General features: G+C 45.2%; 1 protein-coding gene across 1 annotated transcript in view; it reads left to right on the top strand.

Annotated features, from left to right (window-relative positions):
• LOC122933028 (kinesin-like protein KIF21B) overlaps positions 1–27,168 on the top strand; it is a 330,187-nt gene that overhangs the window by 85,198 nt on the left and 217,821 nt on the right. The window contains exon 3 of the mRNA XM_044287762.1: positions 562–723. Within this exon, the coding sequence (XP_044143697.1) occupies positions 562–723 (162 nt within the window). The remainder of the gene's footprint in view (positions 1–561; positions 724–27,168) is intronic.

Raw genomic sequence — 27,168 nt, 5'->3', positions numbered from 1 at the left:
TGCAACAAAGAAGGCCCAAGACGATTGAACAGTTAGAGGCCTGTATTAGACAAGAATGGGAGAGCATTCCTATTTCTAAACTTGAGAAACTGGTCTCCTCGGTCCCCAGACGTCTGTTGAGTGTTGTAAGAAGAAGTGGAGATGCCACACAGTGGTGAAAATGGACTTGTCCCAACTTTTTGGGGATTTGTTGACACCATGAAATTGTGATTCAACATATTTTTCCCTTAAAAGGGTACATTTTCTCAGTTTAAACTTTTGTTCCGTGATTTATGTTCTTTTCTGAATAAAATATTAGAAGTTGGCACCTCCACATCATTGCATTCAGTTTTTATTCACGATTGGTATAATGTCCCAACTTTTTTGGAATCCGGTTTGTATTTAGTCCTTTTTTTTCTTTGCTATATATTTTGTTTCTCATGGCTATTTGCTGGTTCATGTTGATACTTCATTCCCCTTAATTTTCTGTACACTTTCCCTGCTACTTTAATCCCTATAAAATCGCAATAAAAATTTGAAAGCAATTATAATAAAAAATAATGGCTTTATTCCATTCAACAGGTCTTCGGGTCAAGTTGTCTCTGGAGATCCATGTTCAGGTTTGAGTCTACGTCCTGTTACAAGTCCAGCCGAGCTTCCGATTAATCAGATTGCTCTGAATCTTGATGGGACAACTCTCTATGTAGCAGCCGGTAATGCAGTTAAAGTGTGGGACCTGGGAAGGTAAGTTTTGCGTTGTACATTTATATTGTATTATAGTGCATTTGATTATAAAATTTTACTTTTGAAAAAGTATTATTAACTCTGTATTACTGATGAAAATAACTGATCAAAACACTGCCATGAGAAAGTTTTAGAACTGTTTTGCACAATTCACATTTTAAATGTATTATTTAAACTAGCAGAAGGACACGGGTATATTTAATCTATTTCATTTAATGTTTGTGTGTGCTATAAAAGTGACATCTACAGTACCCTGCCCCTTTAACAGTAACCTCCACAGCAGCCGCTTCTTTATTAGTGACCTCCACAGTACTCTTTCTCGTTAACAGTGATTTCCACAATAACCGTGATCTCCACAGAGCTCCGTTCCCTTAAAATGCGACCTCCACAACACCTCGCCCCCTTAACAGTGACCTCTAGAGCACCCTGCCCCTTAACACTGACCTCCATAGCGGACCATACCCTTAACTGTGACCGCCACCGTTCTTCCCCCTTATCAGAGACCTCCACAGCGCCAGCCCCTTTAACAGTGACCTCCACAGCATCCTGCCTCCTTTAAAAGTGACCTCCACAGCAGCACGCCCCTTTAACATTGACCTCTCCAGCATCCCTCCCCCTTAACAGTGACCTCCACAGCAGCCCCCCTTTAACAGTGACCTCCACAGAGGCCTCCCCTTTATTAGTGACCTCCACAGTACCCCATCTCCTTTAACAGTGATTTCCATAACACCCTGTCCCCTTAATAGTGGCCTCTACAGCAATCTGACACTTAACACTGACCTCCATAGCGGACCGTCCCCTTAACTGTGACCTCCACAGCAGCCTGCCCCTAGGGTGGCAGAAGTCCAGTTTTAAGCTGGACAGTCCGGCTTTCAGACTCCCTGTACACAGGGATGTATTTTTTTGAACAGCTCTGTGCTGTGTGAGTATGAGTGCAGGGGGGAAGTCACCCTCCCTCCCACCCCTGCAGCTGACAGAAGTAGATTTTTATCTCAATTTTTTCAATCCTCGTCGGCTGCGGAGTGGGGAGGCGTGGCCTAACCGGGTCGGAGCATGGCTTAGTGGGACCTGGTGGCAGGGTTTTTAAGACCTGCCCCCTTAACTGTGACCTCCACAGCACTCCGTTACGTTAAGAGTGCCTGCCCCTTTAAAGATGACCTACAGCAGTGAAGAAAAATGGCTGGGTTGTTATGGAAACCCGGTGTAAAACTGTGTGTTTGTGGAGACTAAGGGCCTGCACGCTTCTATTGGCTCATAATGGTTATGTGACCAAGCTTCTATTGCCTAATGCATTTTTGGCAATATCTCAGGAACGGTACAATCTAGAGAGCTGTGACCCGGTCTAAAAACTTCCCGGACACCTGATGTACCTGTGTGCCAAATGTTGTGATTGTAAATGCGACGGTGCAGATTCATTTAGCAGATATACACACATACACTCAGCTTTATATAGAGATATATCCAAACAGTTGACATGACACATGGAGTGAGCCATTTAGTTGCATAGGTTGAAAAAAAAACAGTCTTAACTCCTTCAGTATTGAGACAGTTTTTACCTTAAAGAGGTTTTCCGAGATTTTGATAGTGACGACCTATCGTGCTCAGCCCCATTCACTTAATTGAGACTGGGCACAATATCAAGCATGGCTGCTATGCATGGCGCTGTGCTAAGTAAGCATGGAGAAAGCTTTGGCACTCAAAAGAGAAAGGATTCCTTCTAAAACAGCTGATTGGCTGCAAGAACTCCCCCCAACCACCACTGATCAAATACGGATAACCAATACTCTGGATAGGTCATCAGTATCAAAATTTTAGAACAGGACAGACCAAGAGGTTTAGTGCCTTAAGTGCGAAAACAGCAGGATTTTATGTTTTTTGTTTAACTCATAATGCACTGGCAATTGTATGGAGCAGGCTTCTGCGCTGAGGCCACTCCATACCCAGGGGGTGCCTGCTGTATAATACAGCACCACCCAGCCGCAATGACAGGAAATGCTGATCACGCTGAAACCAGTAACTCTAAAATTGCGGAGCTCCGACCAGTTACCATGACAGCCTGGGCCTTGCCAAAGCTTCCCAGGCCTATCATGGTAAGCTGCCTGCTAATCTGTGCACGAGCTAAGCAGGTAGAGCAGTAGAATCCTATTCACCCTAATAGATCTCTATTAGGGTGAATGGGGCAAAGGATCAAAAGCCCCTAAGGGGGCTAAAAGTTATTTGAAAAAAGTTAAAAAAAAATATTAAAAGTTTAAATCGCCCCCTTTCCATATAAAAATATATAAGCAATAAAAAAAAAATCATATTAGGTATCACCACATTCAAAAATGAATTAACAATAAAAATATTTTAAGCAATTTCCTTCATAGTCTCCCTCTCTCCCCACCGGGCCACTGTGCTGCAATGGCAGTGACTCAATGGTTAACTTGGCAACTTGATGCTGTACAAAGGCATCCAGGCTTGCCATATGTACAGTGCATTGCAATAGTATTAGGGGTTAAAGGAGAAAATTCACCCCAGTATATGTTCCCCACTTTCTCCCCATTTTGCAAATATCCCATATGTGTGCTTGTACCCTGTTGTATTGGCTTACAGTAGGTCTCTAGATGCAAAGTGCAAAAAATTGTTTTTGCAGGCCTGAATTAGCAGACATGTATTTTAGGTGCCATGTCACATTAAATACATTTCCTGAGGTCCCCAGAAAAGAAAAACCCCAAGAAGTGACCCCATTTCGGAAAGAGCACCTCCGTAGGAACATTAGAAGTCGTGGAAAGGGTACTTTTCAGCAAACAGGTGACTCACAGTAGGCAGAAATACTAGAGAAAGCATTTTAAAGCACACATTTGTAAACATGAAAAATTACTAGCAGACCCCAATTTCTAACTGTTACAAGGGGTTAAAGGAAAAAATTCACCCCAGTATATGTTCCCCATTTTCTCCCCTTTTTGCAAACACCCTATATGTGCTTGTAGCCTGCTGTATTGGCACACATCAGGCCTCTACACGCAAAGTGCAAAAACTGACATGGATTTTAGCTGCCATGTCGCATTAAATACATGTCCTAGGGTCCCCACCCAGAAATTAAAAACCCCAAGAAGTGACCCCATTTCAGGAAAGAGCAGCCCTGTATGAACATTTTAAGTGGTAGAAAGGGTACTTTTCATCAAACAGGTGTCTCACAGAAGGCAGAAATACTAGAGAGAGGATTTCAAAGCACACATTTGTAAAAATGAAAAATTACAAGCAGACCCCAACTTTTCACTTTCACAAGGGGTTAAAGGAGAAAATGCACCCCAGTATATGTTCCCCATTTTCTCCCCTTTTTGCAAACACCCTATATGTGCTTGTACCCTGCTGTATTGGCGCACATCAGGCCTCTAGAGGCAAAGTGCAAAAACTGACATGGATTTTAGCTGCCATGTCGCATTACCTCCTTAAAGGGACACTGACAGTATAACCCCTGTCCACACTATGAATACAGTAAACTCACATTTTATAACCTGAAGTAATCGCTTTTCTTTCTGCCCAAGGGGCGGGGTTTCAGCTCCACTTGCGCCCAGCCAGCCTCAGCCCAACAGCCGTTTTGAAGCGCCGCCCAGCTCATCAATATTCACTTCGCTGGGCGGCTTCTGCTGTCCCCGACCTTCCGAGATCCGGCACATGCCCAATAGAAAGCTATGGGTGCCGGGCGCATGCGCAGAAGCTGAAAGCGAGTCCCATACCCATAGCTTTCTTTTGGGCATGCGCCAGATCTCGGAAGGTCGGGGACAGCAGAAGCCGCCCAGCGAAGTGAATATTGATGAGCTGGGCGGCGCTTCAAAACGGCGGTTGGGCTGAGGCTGGCTGGGCGCAAGTGTAGCGAAAACCCCGCCCTTTGGGCAGAAAGAAAAGCTATTACTTCAGGTTATAAAACGTAAGTTTAATGTATTCATAATGTGGACAGGGGTTATACTTATATGTTTTTAATGCACATTAGAAGACCTGTGCATGCATATGTACAGCTAATTATGGTTATTGGGCCTGTCAGTGTCCCTTTAAGGACTTGGCCATATTTCACCTTAAGGCCATTTTTTTGCAAATCTGACCAGTGTCACTTTAAGTGCTGAAAAACGCTTTTGACTTATCGAGGCCATTCTGAGATTGTTTTTTTGTCACATATTGTACTTCATGACACTGGTAAAATGAAGTTTTAATATATTTATAAAAAAATACCAAATTTACCAAAAATTTGAGAATTATTGCAAATTTCCAAGTTTCAATTTCTCTACTTCTATAATACATAGTAATACCTCCAAAAATAGTTATTACTTTAAATTCTCCATATGTCTACTTCATGTTTGGATCATTTTGGGAATGATATTTTATTTTTTGTGGATGGTACAAGGCTTAGAAGTTTAGAAGCAAATGTTGAAATTTTTCAGAAATTAAAAAAAAAACATTTTTAGGGACCAGTTCAGGTCTAAAGTCACTTTGCAAGGCTTACATGATAGAAACCACCCAAAAATTACCCCATTCTATAAACTACACCCCTCGAGGTATTCAAAACTAATTTTTCAAACATCGTTAACCCTTTAGGTGTTCCACAAGAATTAATGGAAAATAGAGATACAATTTCAAAATTTCACTTTTTGGGCAGATTTTCCATTTTAATAATTTTTTTCCAGTTACAAAGCAAGGGGTCACAGCCAAACCAAACTTAATATTTATGGCCCTGATTCTGTAGTTTACAGAAACACCCCATATGTGGTCGTAAACTACTGTACGGGCAGAAGGAAAAAATGCCATACGGTTTTTAGAAGGCAGATTTTGCTGGACTGTTTTTTTTTACACCATGTCCCATTTGAAGCCCCCTTGATGCAACCCTAGAGTAGAAACTCCATAAAAGTGACCCCATCTAAGAAACTACACCCATCAAGGTATTCAAAACTGATTTTACAAATGTTGTTAACCCTTTAGGTGTTCCACAAGAGTTATTGGCAAATGGAGATGAAATTTCAGAATTTAAATTTTTTGGCAAATTTTCCATTTTTATCAATTTTTCCCAGTAACAAAGCAAGGGTTAACAGCCAAACAAAACTCAATATTTATGGCCCTGTTTCTGTAGTTTACAGAAACACCACATATCTGGTTGTAAATAGCTATACGGGCACACGGCAGGGCGCATAAGGAAAGGAATGCCATGCGGTTTTTGGAAGGCAGATTTTGTGTGGACAGTTTTTTTTACACCATGTCCCATTTGAAGCCCCCTAGATGAACCCCTAGAGTAGAAACTTCAAAAAAGTGGCCCCATTTTAGAAACTGTGGGATAGGGTGGCAGTATTGTTGGTACTAGTTTAGGGTACATATGAATTTTGGTTGCTCTATATTACACTTATGTTGAGTCCAGATAATAAGAAATAGCTGTTTTGGCACAGTTTTTATTTTTTGTTATTTACAACATTCATCTAACAGGTTAGATCATGTGATATTTTTATAGAACAGGTTATCACGGATGCGGCGATACCTAATATGTATACTTTTTATTTATTTATGTAAGTTTTACACAATGATTTCTTTTTTGAAGCCAAAAAAATCATATTTTAGTGTTTTCATAATTTGACAGCCATAATTTTTTCAGTTTTTGGGCGATTACCTTGGGTAGGGTATACTTTTTGCGGGATGAGATGAAGGTTTTATTGGCACTATTTTGGGGTGCGTGTGACTTTCTGATCGCTTGCTATTGCACTTTTTGTGATGTAAGGTGACAAAAAATGGTTTATTTAGCACAGTTTTTATTTCACATTTTTTATGGTGTTCATCTGAGGGGTTAGGTCATGTGATATTTTTATAGAGCCAGTCAATACGGATGCAGAGATCCCTAATATATATACTTTTTTTATTTATGTAAGTTTTACACAATAATATAATGTTTGAAACAAAAAAAATCATGTTTTAGTGTCGCCATATTTTGAGAGCCATAGTTTTTTCAGTTTTTGGGCGATTTTTTTAGTTAGGGTCTCATTTTTTGCGGGATGAGATGACGGTTTGATTGGCACTATTTTGGGGTGCATACGACTTTTTGATTGCTTGCTATTACACTTTTTGTGATGTAAGGCACATTTTTAATTTTTTATTTTTTTTACAGTGTTCATCTGAGGGGTTAGGTCATGTGATATTTTTATAGAGCTGGTCGAAACGAACGCGACAAAACCTAATATGTATATTTTTTTTATTATTTATGTAAGTTTTACACAATGATTTGTGGGGCTCTAGAGGCAATGTGAAAAGTATGGTTTTTGCAGGCTTGAATAAACAGACATGAATTTGTAGTCTGCCGTATAGGCGCACAGCAGGGCTCTAGAGGCAATGTGCAAAGTATGGTTTTTGCAGGCCTGTATAAACAGACATGAATTTTTGCAGGCCTGAATTGGCAAAAAATTGTTTTTGCAGGCCTGAATTGGCAGACATGGGTTTTAGGTGCCATGTCGCATTAAATAAATTTCCTGAGGTCCCCAGAAATGAAAAACACCAAGAAGTGACCCAATTTTGGAAAGAGCACCCCCGTACAAACATTTTAAGTGGTAGAAAGGGTACTTTTCAACAAACAGGTGTCTCACAGAAGGCAGAAATACTAGAGAGAGGATTTCAAAGCACATATTTGTAAAAATGAAAAATTACTAGCAGACCCCAATTTATGAACATATACACCCCAGTATATGTTCCCCATTTTCTTTTCTTTTTGCAAACATCCCATATGTGCTTGTAGTCTGCCGTATGGGCGCACAGCAGGGCTCTAGAGGCAATGTGCAAAGTATGGTTTTTGCAGGCCTGAATAAACAGACAAGAATTTTACCTGCCATGTCGCATTTAAAAAAATCCTGATGTCCCCAGAAAAAAAAAAATACCCTAAGAAGTGCACCTCCGTGTGAACATTTTAAGTGGTGGAAAGGGCACAGTTGTCTCACAGAAAAAAATATGTAGTAGTTGTAGGAAAGTGGATATGCAAGCGAGGTGGACCAAATAAGAGATTTAGGCCCCATGCACACGGCCGTGTTTCACAGCCGTGTGCGGGCCGTGGAACCGCGGCCTGGATCCCTCCTGAGAGCAGGAGCGCACGGCGTCACTGGTTGCTATGACGCCGTGCGCTCCCTGCTGCCGGCACAGTACAGTAATACACTGGTATAAATCAAACCAGTGTATTACTGTATTGCGGCGGCAGCAGGGAGCGCACGGCGTCATAGCAACCGTGCGCTCCTGCACTCAGGAGGGATCCAGGCCGCGGTTCCACGGCCCGCACACGGCCTGTGAAACACGGCCGTGTGCATGGGGCCTTAAAGTGGAAATATTACAGGGAGCATAAAGGATGAAATTCAATTAATATTCCATGAATGTGTGGTAGATTCTGAAACAATCCTGCATGCACAGGCCAGGTTTTTCAGGGCAGGTTTTTCAGGGCAGGTTTTACAGTGGTAAATGGTGTCTTTCCTTATCCCCCTTTTGGAACACACCCTGCATCTTTTTTGGGTCCTTCACTTCCTTGCTGTCCAGGGGACTTAACATAGTAACATAGTAACATAGTACATATGGCCAAAAAAAGACATTTGTCCATCCAGTTCGGCCTGTTAACCTGCAAGTTGATCCAGAGGAAGGCAAAAAAATAACAAAAAACTGTGATGTAGAAGCCAATTTTCCCCACTTTAGGGGAATAAAAAAAAATCCTTCCCGACTCCAATCAGGCAATCAGAATAACTCCCTGGATCAATGACCCCTCTCTAGTAGCTATAGCCTGTAATATTATTACGCTCCAGAAATACATCCAGGCCCCTCTTGAATTCCTTTATTGTATTCACCATCACCACCTCCTCAGGCAGAAAGTTCCATAGTCTCACTGCTCTTACCGTAAAGAATCCTCTTCTATGTTTGTGTACAAACCTTCGTTCTTCTAGACGCAGAGGATGTCCCCTGACAGTCACAGACCTGGGGATAAATAGATGACGAGATAGATCTCTGTACTGACCCCTGATATATTTATACATATTAATTAGTTCTCCCCTCAGTCATCTTTTTTCTAAAGTGAATAACCCTAATTTTGATAATCTTTCAGGGTACTGTAGTTGCCCCATTCCAGTTATTACTTTAGTTGCCCTCCTCTGGACCGTCTCCAACTCTGCTATGTCTGCCTTGTTTACAGGAGCCCAGAACTGTACACAGTACTCCATGTGTGGTCTGACTAGCGATTTTAAATTATCAGAAACGTTGAAAAAAGGTTTTACGTCCACTGATTATATAAAAATTATCTGCCTGAATAGACATATAGAGGAAAATAATAAATAGTTTATTAAATCATATAATAAAACGGATGGATGCATATATACCGTCATGTCACCAACCTAGGATCCCTTGTTATGCCGATATCAGAGCAAGGCGTTTAGGTGGCATATTATAAGCCGCGATTTTCGATTCCCCCTTTAACCACCTCCGGACCGCCTAACGCAGATGTGCGGTCCGGAGGTGGCAGCCCTGCGCACGACGACGCATATACGCGTCATCTCGCGAGGGCCGGGATTTCCTGTGAACGCGCGCACACAGGCGCGCGCGCTCACAGGAACGGAAGGTAAGCGAGTGGATCTCCAGCCTGCCAGCGGCGATCGCTCGCTGGCAGGCTGGAGATCCGAATTTTTTAACCCCTAACAGGTATATTAGACGCTGTTTTCATAACAGCGTCTAATATACCTCCTACCTGGTCCTCTGGTGGTCCCTTTTGTTAGGATCGACCACCAGAGGACTCAGGTAGGTCAGTACAGTCGCACCAAACACCACACTACACTACACTACACCCCCCCCACCCCCCCCCGTCACTTATTAACCCCTTATAAACCCCTGATCACCCATGATCACCCCATATAAACTCCCTGATCACCCCCCTGTCATTGATCACCGCCCTGTCATTGATCACCCCCCTGTCAGGCTCCGTTCAGACGTCCGCATGATTTTTACGGATCCGATCCATGTATCCATGGATCCGTAAAAATCATGCGGACGTCTGAATGGAGCCTTACAGGGGGGTGATCAATGACAGGCGGGTGATCACCCATATACACTCCCTGATCACCCCCTGTCATTGATCACCCCCGTCATTGATCACCCCCGTGTAAGGCACCATTCAGACGTCCGCATGATTTTTACGGATCCATGGATACATGGATCGGATCCGCAAAACACATGCGGACGTCTGAATGGAGCCTTACAGGGGGTGATCAATGACAGGCGGGTGATCACCCATATACACTCCCTGATCACCCCCCTGTCATTGATAACCCCCCTGTAAGGCTCCATTCAGACGTCCGCATGCATTTTGTGGATCCGATCCATGTATCCATGGATCCGTAAAAAATCATGCGGATGTCTGAATGGAGCCTTACAGGGGGGGTGATCAGTGACAGGGGGGTGATCACCCTGATTACCCTGATCACCCCCTGTCATTGATAACCCCCCTGTAAGGCTCCATTCAGACGTCCGCATGCGTTCTGTGGATCCGATCCATGTATCCATGGATCCGTAAAAAATCATGCGGATGTCTGAATGGAGCCTTACAGGGGGGGTGATCAGTGACAGGGGGGTGATCACCCTGATTACCCTGATCACCCCCTGTCATTGATAACCCCCCTGTAAGGCTCCATTCAGACGTCCGCATGCATTTTGTGGATCCGATCCATGTATCCATGGATCCGTAAAAAATCATGCGGATGTCTGAATGGAGCCTTACAGGGGGGGTGATCAGTGACAGGGGGGTGATCACCCTGATTACCCTGATCACCCCCTGTCATTGATAACCCCCCTGTAAGGCTCCATTCAGACGTCCGCATGCATTTTGTGGATCCGATCCATGTATCCATGGATCCGTAAAAAATCATGCGGATGTCTGAATGGAGCCTTACAGGGGGGGTGGTCAGTGACAGGGGGGTGATTACCCTGATCACCCCCTGTCATTGATAACCCCCCTGTAAGGCTCCATTCAGACGTCCGCATGCGTTTTGTGGATCCGATCCATGTATCCATGGATCCGTAAAAAATCATGCGGATGTCTGAATGGAGCCTTACAGGGGGGGTGATCAGTGACAGGGGGGTGATCACCCTGATTACCCTGATCACCCCCTGTCATTGATAACCCCCCTGTAAGGCTCCATTCAGACGTCCGCATGCGTTCTGTGGATCCGATCCATGTATCCATGGATCCGTAAAAAATCATGCGGATGTCTGAATGGAGCCTTACAGGGGGGGTGATCAGTGACAGGGGGGTGATCACCCTGATTACCCTGATCACCCCCTGTCATTGATAACCCCCCTGTAAGGCTCCATTCAGACGTCCGCATGCATTTTGTGGATCCGATCCATGTATCCATGGATCCGTAAAAAATCATGCGGATGTCTGAATGGAGCCTTACAGGGGGGGTGGTCAGTGACAGGGGGGTGATCACCCTGATTACCCTGATCACCCCCTGTCATTGATAACCCCCCTGTAAGGCTCCATTCAGACGTCCGCATGCATTTTGTGGATCCGATCCATGTATCCATGGATCCGTAAAAAATCATGCGGATGTCTGAATGGAGCCTTACAGGGGGGGTGATCAATGACAGGGGGGTGATCAGGGAGTCTATATGGGTGATCACCCCCCTGTCATTGATCACCCCCCTGTCATTGATCACTCCCCCCCCTGGTAAGGCTCCAATTCAGCCATTTTTTTTGGCCCAAGTTAGCGGAAATTTTTTGTTTGTTTTTGTTTTTGTTTTTTCTTACAAAGTCTCATATTCCACTAACTTGTGTCAAAAAATAAAATCTCACATGGACGCACCATACCCCTCACGGAATCCAAATGCGTAAACATTTTTAGACATTTATATTCCAGACTTCTTCTCACGCTTTAGGGCCCCTAAAAAGCCAGGGCAGTATAAATACCCCACATGTGACCCCATTTCGGAAAGAAGACACCCCAAGGTATTCCGTGAGGGGCATATTGAGTCCATGAAAGATTGAAATTTTTGTCCTAAGTTAGCGGAAAGTTAGACTTTGTGATAAATAAACAAAAAAAATCAATATCCGCTAACTTATGCAAAAAAAAAAAAAATTCGAGGAACTCGCCATGCCCCTCATTGAATACCTTGGGGTGTCTTCTTTCCAAAGTGGGGTCACATGTGGGGTATTTATACTGCCCTGGCTTTTTAGGGGCCCTAAAGCATGAGAAGAAGTCTGGGATCCAAATGTCTAAAAATGCCCTCCTAAAAGGAATTTGGGCCCCTTTGCGCATCTAGGCTGCAAAAAAGTGTCACACATGTGGTATCGCCGTACTCAGGAGAAGTTGGGGAATGTGTTTTGGGGTGTCATTTTACATATACCCATGCTGGGTGAGAAAAATATCTTGGTCAAATGCCAACTTTGTATAAAAAAATGGGAAAAGTTGTCCTTTGCCAAGATATTTCTCTCACCCAGCATGGGTATATGTAAAATGACACCCCAAAACACATTCCCCAACTTCTCCTGAGTACGGCGATACCAGATGTGTGACACTTTTTTGATGCCAAGGTGGGCAAAGGGGCACATATTCCAAAGTGCACCTTTCGGATTTCACCGGTCATTTTTTACAGATTTTGATTGCAAAGTACTTCTCACACATATGGGCCCCTAAATTGCCAGGGCAGTATAACTACCCCACAAGTGACCCCATTTTGGAAAGAAGACACCCCAAGGTATTCCGTGAGGGGCATGGCGAGTTCCTAGAATTTTTTATTTTTTGTCGCAAGTTAGTGAAATATGAGACTTTGTAAGGAAAAAAGAGAAGAAAAAAAAATCATCATTTTCCGCTAACATGTGACAAAAAATAAAAAATTCTAGGAACTCGCCATGCCCCTCACGGAATACCTTGGGGTGTCTTCTTTCCAAAATGGGGTCACTTGTGGCGTAGTTATACTGCCCTGGCAATTTAGGGGCCCAAATGTGTGAGAAGAACTTTGCAATCAAAATGTGTAAAAAATGGCCTGCAAAATCTGAAAGGTGCACTTTGGAATATGCGCCCCTTTGCCCACCTTGGCTGCAAAAAAGTGTGACACATCTGGTATCGCCGTACTCAGGAGAAGTTGGGGAATGTGTTTTGGGGTGTCATTTTACATATACCCATGCTGGGTGAGAGAAATATCTTGGCAAAAGACAACTTTTCCCATTTCTTTATACAAAGTTGGCATTTGACCAAGATATTTTTCTCACCCAGCATGGGTATATGTAAAATGACACCCCAAAACACATTCCCCAACTTCTCCTGAGTACGGCGATACCAGATGTGTCACACTTTTTTGCTGCCAAGGTGGGCAAAGGGGCGCATATTCCAAAGTGCACCTTTTGGATTTCACCGGTCATTTTTTACACATTTTGATTGCAAGGTACTTCTCACACATTTGGGCCCCTAAATTGCCAGGGCAGTATAACTACCCCACAAGTGACCCCATTTTGGAAAGAAGACACCCCAAGGTATTCTGTGAGGGGCATGGTGAGTTCCTAGAATTTTTTATTTTTTGTCGCAAGTTAGTGGAATATGAGACTTTGTAAGAAAAAAATAAAAAATAAAAATCATCATCATTTTCCGCTAACTTGTGACAAAAAATAAAAAGTTCTATGAACTCACTATGCCCATCAGCGAATACCTTAGGGTGTCTACTTTCCGAAATGGGGTCATTTGTGGGGTAGTTATACTGTTTGGGCATTGTAGAACCTCAGGAAACATGACAGGTGCTCAGAAAGTCAGAGCCGTTTCAAAAAGCGGAAATTCACATTTTTGTACCATAGTTTGTAAATGCTATAACTTTTACCCAAACCATTTTTTTTTTGCCCAAACATTTTTTTTTTATCAAAGACATGTAGAACTATAAATTTAGCGAAAAATTTATATATGGATGTGGTTTTTTTTTGCAAAATTTCACAGCTGAAAGTGAAAAATGTCATTTTTTTGCAAAAAAATCGTTACATTTTGATTAATAACAAAAAAAGTAAAAATGTCAGCAGCAATAAAATACCACCAAATGAAAGCTCCATTAGTGAGAAGAAAAGGAGGTAAAATTCATTTGGGTGGTAAGTTGCATGACCGAGCGATAAACGGTGAAAGGAGTGTAGTGCCGAAGTGTAAAAAGTGGCCTGGTCATGAAGGGGGTTTCACCTAGCGGGGCTGAAGTGGTTAAACAAGCACTTACTGTGCGATTCTGGAGGCGTGTGTTATGACGAGAGCACTGGGAGGATCGGGGGTGAACATCAGATGACGCGCCTCTCTCTGATTGGCTGAGTGCTAACACACACCCCCACTGTAGGCGGGGTTGACTTAATATCTTTTTGGCGTTCAAGCGGCCGCGTACGGCCATCACAGCGCCGAATGCCTTGACACGCAAAAGTGTGAGGCTGTTCTGCTTTACAGGCAAATAAGTTAAATAGAGATTCTCGCTCCTGATGAATTGTGGCTCAGATTGCTTTAGCGAAACGCGTTGAGCCGGTGATCTTGCGATTGGACACGGCTCTTTAGGTAGGGTGTTTTTGTGTGCCAAGCAGCGCCATAGCTGACTTGGTTGCATACATATGTTCTGTGATCCCAACTGTACACCCAAATGGTTTAGGCAGGCTGAGTGAGCGTCCATATATATTGGCACCCTGTGGATGCTTTACCCTTAATGGGATTTAATTTCATTCGCTAGCTACCCCACATCGCCCAGCCAGATAGATCCACATATAATGCACCTGCGCCTGGTCTAATTATATGAACCGTGTCCCGTCTCCCTTGCCAGCATATATTAGCACCCACGTGCTAGCTGGATAGGGATCTAGTCCAGACTTTCAGGTTGTGGTGTGGATCTAATTCCACTCCTACACCACTTCACCTGAGTCTGGAAGCCTGATAGTCACAGATGTGATATTCAGTTTCCCATTTTATTATATGATTTAATAAACTATTTATTATTTTCCTCTATACGTCTATTCAGGCAGATAATTTTTCTGACTAGCGATTTGTTAAGTGGTAGAACTATGTTCTTATCACGGGCATCTATGCCCCTTCTGATGCAACCCATTATCTTATTGGCCTTGGCAGCAGCTCCCTGACACTGGTTTTTGCAGCTTAGTTTGCTATTTATTAAAATTCCTAGATCCTTTTCCATGTCAGTGTTCCCGAGTGTTTTATCATTTAGTATGTACGGGTGACTTGCATTATTCCTTCCAATGTGCATAACTTTACATTTGTCAGTGTTAAACTTCATCTGCCACTTATCTGCCCAAGCCTCCAATCTATCCAGATCCCTCTGTAGTAGTATACTGTCCTCTTCAGTGTAAAATACTTTACACAGTTTAGTGTCATCTGCGAAAATTGATACTTTTCAATGCAAGCCTTTTACAAGATAATTAATAAATATATTGAAGAGAATAGGGCCCAATACTGACCCCTGAGGTAACCCACTGACCCAATCTGAGTGTGTACCGTTAATAACCACCCTCTGTTTTCTATCATTGAGCCAGTTACTTACCCACATACAGACGTTTTCTCCCAGTCCGAGCATTCTCATTTTATATATATGGTAAATTATATGGCGTTATTTGCTTATTTCCGTTGAGATGCTCTAAGATAGCATCTCTCAGAAAACCTTCAAGCAGTTTACCCACAACAGATGTTAAACTTACCGGCCTATAGTTTCCAGGCTCTGTTTTTAGACCCTTTTAGAATATTGGCACCACATTTCCCATGCGCCAATCCTGTGGAACATTCCCTGTCAGTATAGAGTCCTCAAATATCAGAAATAAGGTTCTGGCTATGACATTACTTAATTCCCTTAGGTTATGGGGGTGTATGCCATCCGGTCCTGGCAATTTGTCTATTTTAATCTCACGGAAGGTGTTACAGAAAACTAGAAGACACAAATGAAGATCCGACTTGATCCAAAACTAAGGAACCAAAGGGTAAGCCCTGTAACAGCCCTAGTTCTCTCCCTTACTGCTTAGCCTATGCAAAAATCTCTATGGTAGATAATTGCATACCCTCGTTCCTCGACTGTATGACACCTGAACACCCTATAATAGTGAGGGGACCCGACCACCGGCTGCCTACACTTAATACGGAGGGAGTCAGGGTCACCTAGGATCAAGCAAACAGGAAAACACAAATAAATGAACAGACTTATCTGTAGAAGCATCAGTTGTAGCATCCAGCATGCACACACTCCAGGAAGTTGTATAAACCGCAAAGTGATGCAGTATGGGAGGGTATTTAAAGGGATGCAATCAGTGCAACTAGATGACAGCTGAGAGAGGGAAACAAGATGACAAAACTAAAGCAAAACAAAAGAACCTCAAGCAGGAGGTTCTGAAGAACGTCTTTCAGAGCTTCTCAGATGTCTGGCGGTGACAGTACCCCTCCTTCTACGAGTGGACTCCGGACACTCAGAGCCCACCTTCTCAGGATGGGACCTATGGAAAGCCCTGATGAGACGAGTGGCCTTAATGTCCGTCACTGGGACCCACATCCTCTCCTCAGGACCATAACCCTCCCAATGAACGAGGTACTGGAGAAAACCGCGGACAACACGAGAATCCACAATCCTAGAGACCTGAAATTCAAGATTACCATCAAACACAATTGGAGGAGGAGGCAAATAGGAGGGTACAATGGGTTGGACATAAGGTTTTAATAGGGACTTATGAAAAACATTATGGATCTTCCAAGTCTGAGGAAGATCAAGAGGGTAGGCAACAGGATTGATGACGGACAAGATTTTGTAAGGCCCAATAAACTTAGGACCCAACTTCCAGGAGGGAACCTTCAATTTGATATTCTTAGTAGACAACCACACCAGATCACCAACATTCAGGTCCGGACCAGGCACACATCTCTTATCCGCCACACGCTTATATCTCTCACTCATGCTCTTTAGATTATCCTGAATCTTTTGCCAAATAGATGACAAAGACAAGGATAATCTCTCCTCATCAGGTAAACCAGAAGACCCCTCTCCAGAGAATGTCCCAAACTGGGGATGAAACCCATATGCACCAAAAAATTGTGACTTATCAGAGGACTCCTGACAACGGTTATTTAAAGGAAACTCAGCAAGGGAGAGAAAAGAACACCAATCCTCCTGATTCTCCACCACAAAACAGCGCAGATATGTCTCCAGATTCTTATTGACGCGCTCCGTCTGGCCATTTGACTGTGGGTGGAAAGCAGAAGAGAATGACAACCGAACCCCCAAGCAAGAACAGAAAGCCTTCCAGAATCTGGAAACAAACTGCGTGCCCCTATCACAGACTATGTCTGAAAGAATACCATGCAATATGACAATGTGATCAATAAATGCCTGCTCCAGCGTCTTAGCATTGGGCAACCCAGGAAAAGGAATGAAATGTGCCATTTTGCTAAAACGGTCCACCACCACCAGAATCACAGTCTTCCCCGAGGAAGGAGGCATCCGTAATGAAGTCCATGGACAAGGACGGGAAGGAATGGGTAACGGGAGGAGAGGGCCTGATGGCCGTGAATGAGGGACTTTGGCACGAGCGCAGGTCTCGCAGGCTGCCACAAAACCCTCAACCGACTTACAAGTCGCCGGCCACCAGAATCTCAGAGCGATGAGATCCACTGTGGCTCTACCCCCCAAGTACCCAGCAAGGACAGTATCGTGGTGCTCCTTAAAAACCTTGTGTCTTAAAGCGAGAGGCACAAATAACCTCCCAGGAGGACATAGATCAGGAGCCTCTGCCTGGGCTGCCTGAACCTCTGCCTCCAATTCAGGATAAAGAGCAGAGACCACCACACCTTCAGCCAAAATGGGACCCGGGGCTTCAAAATTCCCACCTCCCGGAATACAACGTGACAGGGCATCTGCCTTCACATTCTTAATCCCAGGGCGAAACGTGACAACAAATTAAACCTTGAAAAGAACAAAGACCATCTGGCCTGTCTCGGGTTCAGACGCTTCGCTGACTCCAAGTAGGCCAGATTCTTATGGTCGGTAAACATGGTAATAGGGTGTCTGGCTCCCTCTAGCCAATGGCGCCATTCCTCAAAAGCTAACTTGATGGCCAACAACTCCCTATCTCCACATCGTAATTTCTCTCTGCGGAGGAGAGTTTCTTCGAGAAAAAGGCACATGGTCGCCATTTGGCAGGAGAGGGACCCTGAGACAAGACCGCACCCACACCCACCTCAGAAGCGTCCACCTCAACTATGAAGGGCAGGGAGATATCAGGTTGTACCAAGATGGGAGCGGAAGCAAAACTCTCCTTGATACTAGAAAAGGCCTTACGCGCCTCTACCGACCAGGAGGAAAAATCTACCCCCTTTCTAGTCATATCAGTGAGTGGTTTAACAATAGAGGAATAATTCAAAATAAACTTCCTGTAATAATTGGCAAAACCCCAAAAACGCACCAGCGCCTTCTTATTCTCAGGAAGCTCCCACTCAAGCACAGCGCGGACCTTCTCGGGGTCCATGCGAAAACCAGAAGTGGAGAGAAGAAACCCCAGAAATTGAATTTCTGAAACCGCAAACAATTTATTCTCCCGCAGGATGAGCAAGACCTGATGTAGGTGGCCCTTATGAGTTTTGAAATCAGGAGAAAAAATCAAAATGTCATCTAGATACACTAGTACAAATTTCCCCATTAAATGATAAAAAATGCTGTTCACAAAATGCTGAAAGACGGCTGGAGCATTCATCAAACCAAAAGGCATAACCAAATTCTCAAAATGGCCCTCAGGGGTATTGAAGGCCGTCTTCCATTCGTCTCCTTCTCTGACCCTGACCAGGTTGTATGCACCTCTTAGATCCAACTTGGAAAAAACTTTAGCCCCAACAATCTGGTTAAACAGGTCCGGGATCAGAGGAAGCGGATAAGGGTCACGAATTGTGATACTGTTAAGCTCCCTGAAATCCAGACATGGTCTTAAAGAACCATCTTTTTTCTCAACAAAGAAAAAAACAGCGGCAACAGGTGACTTTGAGGGTCGGATGTGTCCCTTTCTCAGGCTCTCAGAGATATAAGCACGCATAGCGACCCTTTCAGGTTGGGAGAGATTGTATAAACGAGATTTAGGCAGCTTGGCACCTGGGATGAGATTAATAGGGCAATCGTACTCTCTGTGAGGGGGCAGCTCCTGAACACCACTCTCAAAAAACACATCCGAAAATTCAGAGAGAAAAGATGGTACAGTCTTAGTAGAAACCTCTGAAACAGATGTTGTGAGGCCATTCTCTCTGCAAAAGTCATTTGCAGAGAGAATGGCCTTGTTTGCCAATCAATGGTGGGGTTATGTTTAGTGAGCCAGGGTAGCCCCAACACTAGAGGAGTAGGCAACCTGCTTAGGACGAACCATGACACATCCTCAACATGAGTATCACGCACAATCAAACGGCTATTGTGAACTATGCCCTTTAACGATTTCTGAGAAAGGCGAGCGGAATCAATAGCAAAAACAGGTATATCCTTTCCCAAAGTGCATACCTGGAAGCCGTGTGTTATAGCAAATTGATTTTCAATGAGATTGACAGCTGCTCCACTATCTACAAAAATCTCACAATAAAATGTTATTGCTCTCTAGCGCCACCCTGGCAGGTAGGACAAAACGGGAACTACAAGCAAACGGAAAACCTTCAATTTCCGCATCAACCTTGCCAATTGTAACAGATGGAACGTTTTTAGAGGATTTTTTTCTTTTTGTTTCTTTATTACTGCCTGAATCTCCTAGGGGGACAAACATTTTCCAAATGATTTATACCTCCACAACAGAAACAAACCCTCCTCTGAGAGCTGAATCTTCTATTGTCAGAGGCAAGCAAACCCAGCAGCATAGGCTCCTGCTCAGAGGGGATTGAGAGAGACTGAGACCCCTACACACTAAAAGAGACCGCCGCACTGTCCTTGGACTGAGTATGACAGGAAGGAGTGATCTCTCCTCTCTCTCTAAGATGCCTGTCAATACGAACGGCCCGAGACATGGCAGAGTCCAAGAAGGCAATCCCTCTGAAAGACCATGGCAAAATTGACTTCGGAGTGCAGCATCATTCCAACCAGTATCAGCTGCCCATCTCTGAAATTCTGAACAGTATATCTCTGCGAACTGTTTACCCTGGCATAAAAGACGTAGTCTAAACTCAGCCAGAGCAATACGATCCGGATCATAATATATCTGACCCAGGGCTAAAAAAAATTCATCCACTGAACGGAGGGGCCGTGCCTCATCACCAGAGGAATGGGAAGTAGGTGAAAATGGAGTTTGCAAGCCTCTCTAAAACTAACAAAATTCTCACTACCCCCGGAGAACATATCCGGGAGCGAGATCTTAGGCTCAGAACAAACTCCATGAACGCAAGCTGAACCGGTCACCTGAAACTGAGATACAGTTTTGCGGAGATCTGCTACCTCCAATGAGAGACCCTGCATGTGTTCAGTCAAAAGTGAAACAGGATCCATGCTTGAGACGGTTTTGGCGGTTTATAATGTCCCGGAAGATGTTACAGAAAACTAGAAGACACAAATGAAGATCCGACTGACTTGATCCAAAACTAAGGAACCAAAGGGTAAGCCCTGTAACAGCCCTAGGTCTCTCCCTTACTGCTCAGCCTATGCAAAAATCTCTATGGTAGATAATTGCATACCCTCGTTCCTCGACTGTATGACACCTGAACACCCTGTAATAGGGAGGGGACATGACCACCGGCTCCCTACACTTAATAAGGAGGGAGTCAGGGTCACCTAGGATCAAGCAAACAGGAAAACACAAATAAATGAACAGACTTATCTGTAGAAGCATCAGTTGTAGCATCCAGCATGCACACACTCCAGGAAGTTGTATAAACCGCAAAGTGATGCAGTATGGGAAGGGATTTAAAGGGATGCAATCAGTGCAACTAGATGACAGCTGAGAGAGGGAAACGAGATGACAAAACGAAAGCAAAACAAAATAACCTCAAGCAGGAGGTTCTGAAGAACGTCTGTCAGAGCTTCTCAGATGTCTGGCGGTGACATTTAATCTTTTTAAGTCGCTGATGTGCTTCTTCCTGGGTCAGACAGGACACTTTTAATGGGGAATTTATTTTTGCATTCTGCATGTCATCTGACAGTTTATTTTCCTCAGTAAATACATTGGAGAAAAAAATATTTAACAGCTTTGCTTTCTCCTCGTTGCTCTCTGCGACTCCCCTCTTATTACTCTTTAAAAGGCCGACACCTTCAGATTTATACTTTTTAACATTTATATAATTGAAGAACATTTTAGGGTTAGCTTTACTCTCTTTGGCAATTAATCTCTCGTTCTCTAGTTTGGCTGCTTTATTTGTTTTTTACATGTTCTATTTTTTTCCTTATAGTTTTTCAGTGCTTCCGTGCTACCCTCCTGTTTTAGTGATTCATATGCTTTCTTTTTGTCATTTATTGCTTTCTTTACAGTTCTATTTATCCACATTGTTTTTTTTTTGTTCCTTAACCTTTAATTTCCATACGGTATATACCTCTCACAATGAGATTTTAGGATGTTTTTAAATATATCCCATTTTGCGGCTGTATTTTTATTTTTGAGGACTTTGTTCCAGTTATTTAGGCCTATGGCCTCTCTTAGTTGGCTAAATGTAGCTTGTTCCTCCCTGTAAAAACGCTCTTTTGAATGATAATTGGAAGGACTTGACCTGGAAAATGTTGCCCTGGTACAACACGGGCACCGTATCTTCCTGAAGTATTAGGACTCTCCCCGGCCTGGGTTTGAAAAATTAGGGCCTTGATTACCACCTCTTGGAACTGAAGAAAAGTTTCTCTGTGGCCTGCAAAATGAAATAGCACATACGCATTGCACATTACCATCTGTTCAATGTGTACAGCTAGATTTTTGTACCACACTTTAGTTTTTCTTGTGACACTGTAGGGCTTCATAAGTTGATCTGCAAGATCCACCCCTCCCATGTGCCTGTTGTAGTCCAGGATGCAAACTGGTTTGGGCGTAGTGGTTGTGGTACCATGTACAGGGGCAGGGAAGTTGGCGTTAGTGTGAATGTTGGCCAGTACAAGGACCTCTCTCTTGTCCTTGTATTTAACCACCAGCATGTTTTCATGGAGGAGAGCCCTACTTTCACCCATTCTCAGTGGTTGCCCTACCAGGGATCTAGGGAGGCCTCTCTGATTTTCGTGCACTGTGCCGCAAGCCACAGTACCTCTGGCAGTTAGGGACCTGAATAGGGTATGCTGGTATAATAGTTATCCACATAGAGGTGGTAACCCTTATCCAGCATTGGGTGCAGTAACTCCCACACAATCATCCCACTAACTCCTAGGATGGGGTGGCATTCCGGGGGTTCTATCCGGAAATCTTTCCCTTCATAGACGCAGAATTTGTGGGTGTACCCAGAGCTACTCTCAAAAAGTTCGTATATTTTTATGCCATACCTTGCCCATTTGCTAGGCAGGTACTACTAATCCTCCCTTTGAACAGTAATAGGGACTCATCTACACATACATTTTTATCGGGGTTGTACACCTCAGCAAACTTGGTGCTATAGTGGTCAATGACAGGCCTAACTTTGAACAGACGTTCAAATGTTGGATTGCTTTGGGGTGGGTACTGTGCATTGTCATTGTAGTGCAGGAATTTCTGAATTTAATCAAATCGATTCCGGGTCATGGTCTGCTCCCATATGCAGCATGAGTCCCCAAAATGTCATCACCTCTGCTTCACTTACTGGGGTCCAACCTATGGGTCTAGCATATAGTGAAGTAGGGTTCTGGGAAATAAATTGCTGGGCATATAAATTTGTTTGGGTCACCATCAAATTTATAAAATCTTCTGAGAAAAGCCCGTGCAGTCAATTTGGATTCCAGAGTTTACCACAAACTCTGGAATTTGGGGCTAATAATTGTTAGGGGGTGGGGTCCATAAGGGTTCACTCTGGTGGGCTGCCACCTCTGCTACCCTGGGGCACCTTCTAGAGGGTCTTTCATCAGCGGATGATGATGATGGGGTAGAGGAATAGAGGAAATCCTCTACTCCCTCACTGGCAGACTTAGTATCGGAGGCAAGCATGGCGTATGCCTCTTTACCTGAGTATAGTCGTTGGGATGGACGGGCCATTTAAATTTAGTGTGGGGTGTGTATGTAGTGTTTTCACACGTGAAGGGGCATGTAATACATTTTAAATACAATTTTGAAGAAAAGTTTAAAAAAAAGTCTTTGATGCATAAAAAAAGTATTTTCTGCAACAAAAAAAAACTTGCATTGCAGCTGAGCATACACAATCAGTAATGGACACTACTGATTGATGCTAAGTGGTTGCAAAATGCATGTACGCAGATGGTGCGTTCGTGCAAAAATCTAAACTCACACTAACTGAAATTTATATATATACAGTATATCTAACTAACTACCACTAATTGCAGGTCTTTTTTCACACGAAAATATAAATAAAAATATATACTCAAAAAGGTGCAGATGCTACTGAGCACTCTACTGATCGGTGCTCTGTAACAGAGATCGTGTAGTATAAAAATTCACTACAGTGCTCTGCAAAATGCACGCACGTAGATGGTGTGTTCCTGCAAAAACCTAAACTCACACTAACTGAAATATATATATATATATATATATATATATGTGGTCATGGCTAAATACGAACTTGGGCAGCGCGCCTGCCTGGAACCTAAACCGGCTGGTGTGTGCCTGGAGCTGGGTACGAGAGCAGCCTAAAAGGGGGCTACCCTAAGGAGGACCCTTGAAATGAAGGGAATGGGTGGGTGGGTCCATGAACCGGAACGCCTACTCAGGTGAGGGAAGAGGGGTTTATAAAGGCTCAAGCCCCTCCCACAAATGCAGGCTGAACTTCAGCCTTACCAACTTGTGGTCATGGCTAAATACGAACTTGGGCAGCGCGCCTGCCTGGAACCTAAACCGGCTAGTGTGTGCCTGGAGCCGGGGTACGAGAGCAGCCTAAAAGGGGGCAAAAATGACATCAACATAGTTAAGGTGCAAGACTTTATTACCTTATAACACCAATGACCGAAACGCCTGCAAAATCTCCACCTGTGGGTTAGGTATGTATCTGGTGAAGCAAGACGAACGCCACCTTCCCATCTTTCGGATGACATGGGTGGGGACCCCCTGCCGGGAAGCCGCGGAAGCCGCTCCAATGCGGAAGGAATGGCCGGATATAGCGCCAGGGTCAAACCCCAAGCCAGCAGCAACATTGCGGATGTGGCTGATGAACTGCGCCGCGGTGAGAGCGCCATTGAGATGTGGTAGTAGAGGGCTGTGAGGTGGAGCATCCTGGAGGGCGAGCATGAGCTGGCCAAACACCTGTATCGGGCACCATTTATTACCAGTCGGGAAAAACTGAACCTCCACTGGGGGGCCTGTTTGACTAGTCTTGGTGGAAATTAACTTCAGCGTGTAATGGTCTAGATCCCTCACCAGCTGTTCTCTGTGCAGACTGCACCATCCTGCCGTACTGCAAGTGAACTCGCCTGGCCTAAGGAAGCCGTAAAAGGCCAAATACATGGCAGCTTTAAAAACCAAGCTGGAGAAGGTCCCAAAAGGAGCACCATCCAGGGCTGAAGACAATCTCTGGTGCATCTCCCCAGTGACGCCCTGTCTGCGGGACGGGGGATTGGACCTACCCTTCTGGACCCCTCGCAAGGTGGCCTTGATTGCGTGCACCGAAAAAATGGACCCGCCCCCTGGGTTGCAGAGCATAGTGTGGTGTTGGACGCCCGCCAGGTATAACTTAATGGTGTTGTAGGAGAGGTGTAACTGGTGGTGACAATGGGCAATGAAGGCCATGATGTAAGGAATGTCTGCCAGGCCAGCCTGCGGGTGCAGACACGAAAACTCCTGGAAAGTTCTCAGGCCTGAAAGATAGTTCCTGGCCGTATTGGGGGCGAGGGACTGCTGCGCCAGGTCTCTTGCCGAAGAGACGAGGATGCCTAGTCCATTGTCGGGGAACTGAAAGCCGGGGTGGGATATCTGAGCGGCTCGGCCTCCGGCATGACCTGAAAAAAGAGTGCAAAATTAGCGCGTCAGCTGCCACATTTTGCTCACCCGGAATGTGGCTACAATGCACATGGAAGTTGTGTGACAGGGCCAGCCAAACCGCTGGCGTAATAGTGCCATGATTTTGGGGGACTTGGCCCTGCCCTTGGCTAAGATGTCAACCAAGGCCTTGTTGTCTGTCACAAACATCACCGGCAAGTTAGCCCAGAGGTGACCCCATGCCTGGGCCGCTGCAACGATGGAGTACAACTCCAACAGGGAGGAGGTGCGGATGGACTCAGCCTCCTCTAGGATAGCAGTGGGCCAACGGTCCGCTAGCCAACGGGGACCCCAAATGGCCGTGTAGCCGCAAGATGCAGCAGTGTCAGAAAAAATGGTCGGGCAGGAGGGAGACCAAGGCGACACAAAAAAGGAGACGCCGTTCAGTCCGGACAGGAACAACTCCCACATGGCCAGGTCCGCCATGGCTTGGCCATCCAACCGGATGACACTGTCCTGCTCGGGTGCCGAGGGAAGAAGCTGGAGCAGCCTCGACACGAAAGTCCTCCCCTGGGGCATAATCCTAGAGGCAAAATTGAGCCGCCCTAGAAGAGATTGCAACTCGACTCTAGTGAGGCACCCCGTGGAAGCTGCATGGGAAATGACCTCCCGAAACTGAGCGAGTTTCTCTTCCGGGAGGCTGGCCTGCAATAGAACCGAATCCAGGACGATGCACAGGAACGAGACCCTCGTGGCGGGACCCTCAGTCTTTGACTCCGCGACCGGAACAGCCAAACTGGCGAACATCTCCAGGAGGACGGTGAGAATGCCGGACCCGCCCTGCGGATCCTCGACGACTAGAAAGTCATCAAGGTAGTGGATGACTGACCGGAGGCCCCCATGATGGACCAAGATCCAATGTAGCGCCTTGACCAGCTGGTCGAATAACCAGGGGCTACTCTTGGATCCAAACGTGAGCCTGTTAGCGAAAAAATACTGCCCGGCCCACTCGATGCCGTAGAACTGCCACAACTGAGGTTTTGCATGGGAAGGAGCTTAAACGCATCGGCGATGTCCACCTTTGCCAACCAAGCGCCCCTACCATGCAATAGGATGGCCTGAATTGCATCGTCCACCGAGGAGTAACGCATGGCAAATTCCTCCGAGGGAATCAGGGAATTAAGGCTAGGGATTCCGGAAACATGAGGGGCGGACAGATCATAAATCAACCTTTTTTTATTGGTGTTTTTCTTCGCCACTAAGCCGATGGAGTTTATTCGCCAAGAAGAAAACAGGATGCGCGGGAACAGGCCTATGAAAAAACCCTTTAGCTACCTCCGACTGGAGCAACTCGCTAGTTGCTGGAGGGTCCAGGGTGGCAGACAGCAGATTCCTGCCTTCCCAGGGAACTTGTGGCAGCGTGATGAGCCCTGTGTGGAACCCCTGGCAGAAGCCCGCCAACAGGAACGCCACAAAATCCTGATCGTGGTGATCCTGAAGGAGCAGACTTTTTGGGGCAGGCGGACCGTGGGTGGGCCCTGAAGCACAGGGAGCAGACGTGGAGCGATCTGCAGCTGGCATAAGAGCACCCCCCTGAGTTGAAATTACAATACCTGGCTTTTCCCCAAGTAGACAATGGGTCTGCCCAGTTTGTCAGTGGAGGGGTTAGATGGAAAAGACCCGGAGGTTCCCGGGAGGGCCCTGTCCTGAGACAGGTGGGCGTTATTAGGGCACGATTCAGAAGAGTGGAAGATTGACTCGTCGCACAGTTGGGTGCCCTGAGGCCAGCGAAGTGACGGCAGAAGAGCTCCGTGTCAATCAAAGACCAGCTGGTGACATACTGGAATTGTGCCAACGCTGCCGCCGCCTTAGCCGGAAAGGAACGGTGGTAATCGTAGAAGGCCGACCTACCATACTTGTGCCCCAGATCAGTGACCAGGTACAAGTAGCTGTCCAGCTTCTCTCTCCTCTCTGGCTGTGCGGTGCAGATGATGTCTCTGAAGAGGCTGAAAGCCAAGACAAACTCCAAGATGGTCAACTTGCGGTTGAGCCGTGAGTCCTTGGCCCGGACACCGACACATCGCCACAGTTGATGACCCTATTCTCGGGTACATCTTGAGCGGCAATGAGGATTGACACCAGATTGACATCCTTCCCTGCCAGAATGTCTCTTTTGAGGTTGTCGGGAATGAAGTGAGAGGGGGACACCTGGGGAATGGGCCTTGGCGTACCTGTAGCCAGCCAACCCTATGTAGATGGAGCCATCAGCGGGACGGGAGCCGGGGATGCCATGGGTGGCCGGGATTCCAGCTCTGAAACCCTCGCCCAAATGTCTGCTACCAAGTCGACCAAAGAATTTAGGGTCGACTGTAGCTGCACCAGAGACAACTGGATGGATGACGCCTCCTGCTGCACCGCCGAAGTGCTGGGGCTGGTCATGAGCAGTT

The sequence above is a fragment of the Bufo gargarizans genome, chromosome 3 (assembly GCF_014858855.1).
Source record: "Bufo gargarizans isolate SCDJY-AF-19 chromosome 3, ASM1485885v1, whole genome shotgun sequence".
NCBI classification, from domain to species: Eukaryota; Metazoa; Chordata; class Amphibia; order Anura; family Bufonidae; genus Bufo; species Bufo gargarizans.
Note: the sequence above shows the minus strand (reverse complement) of the source record. Positions and strands in the feature narration are given on the sequence as shown.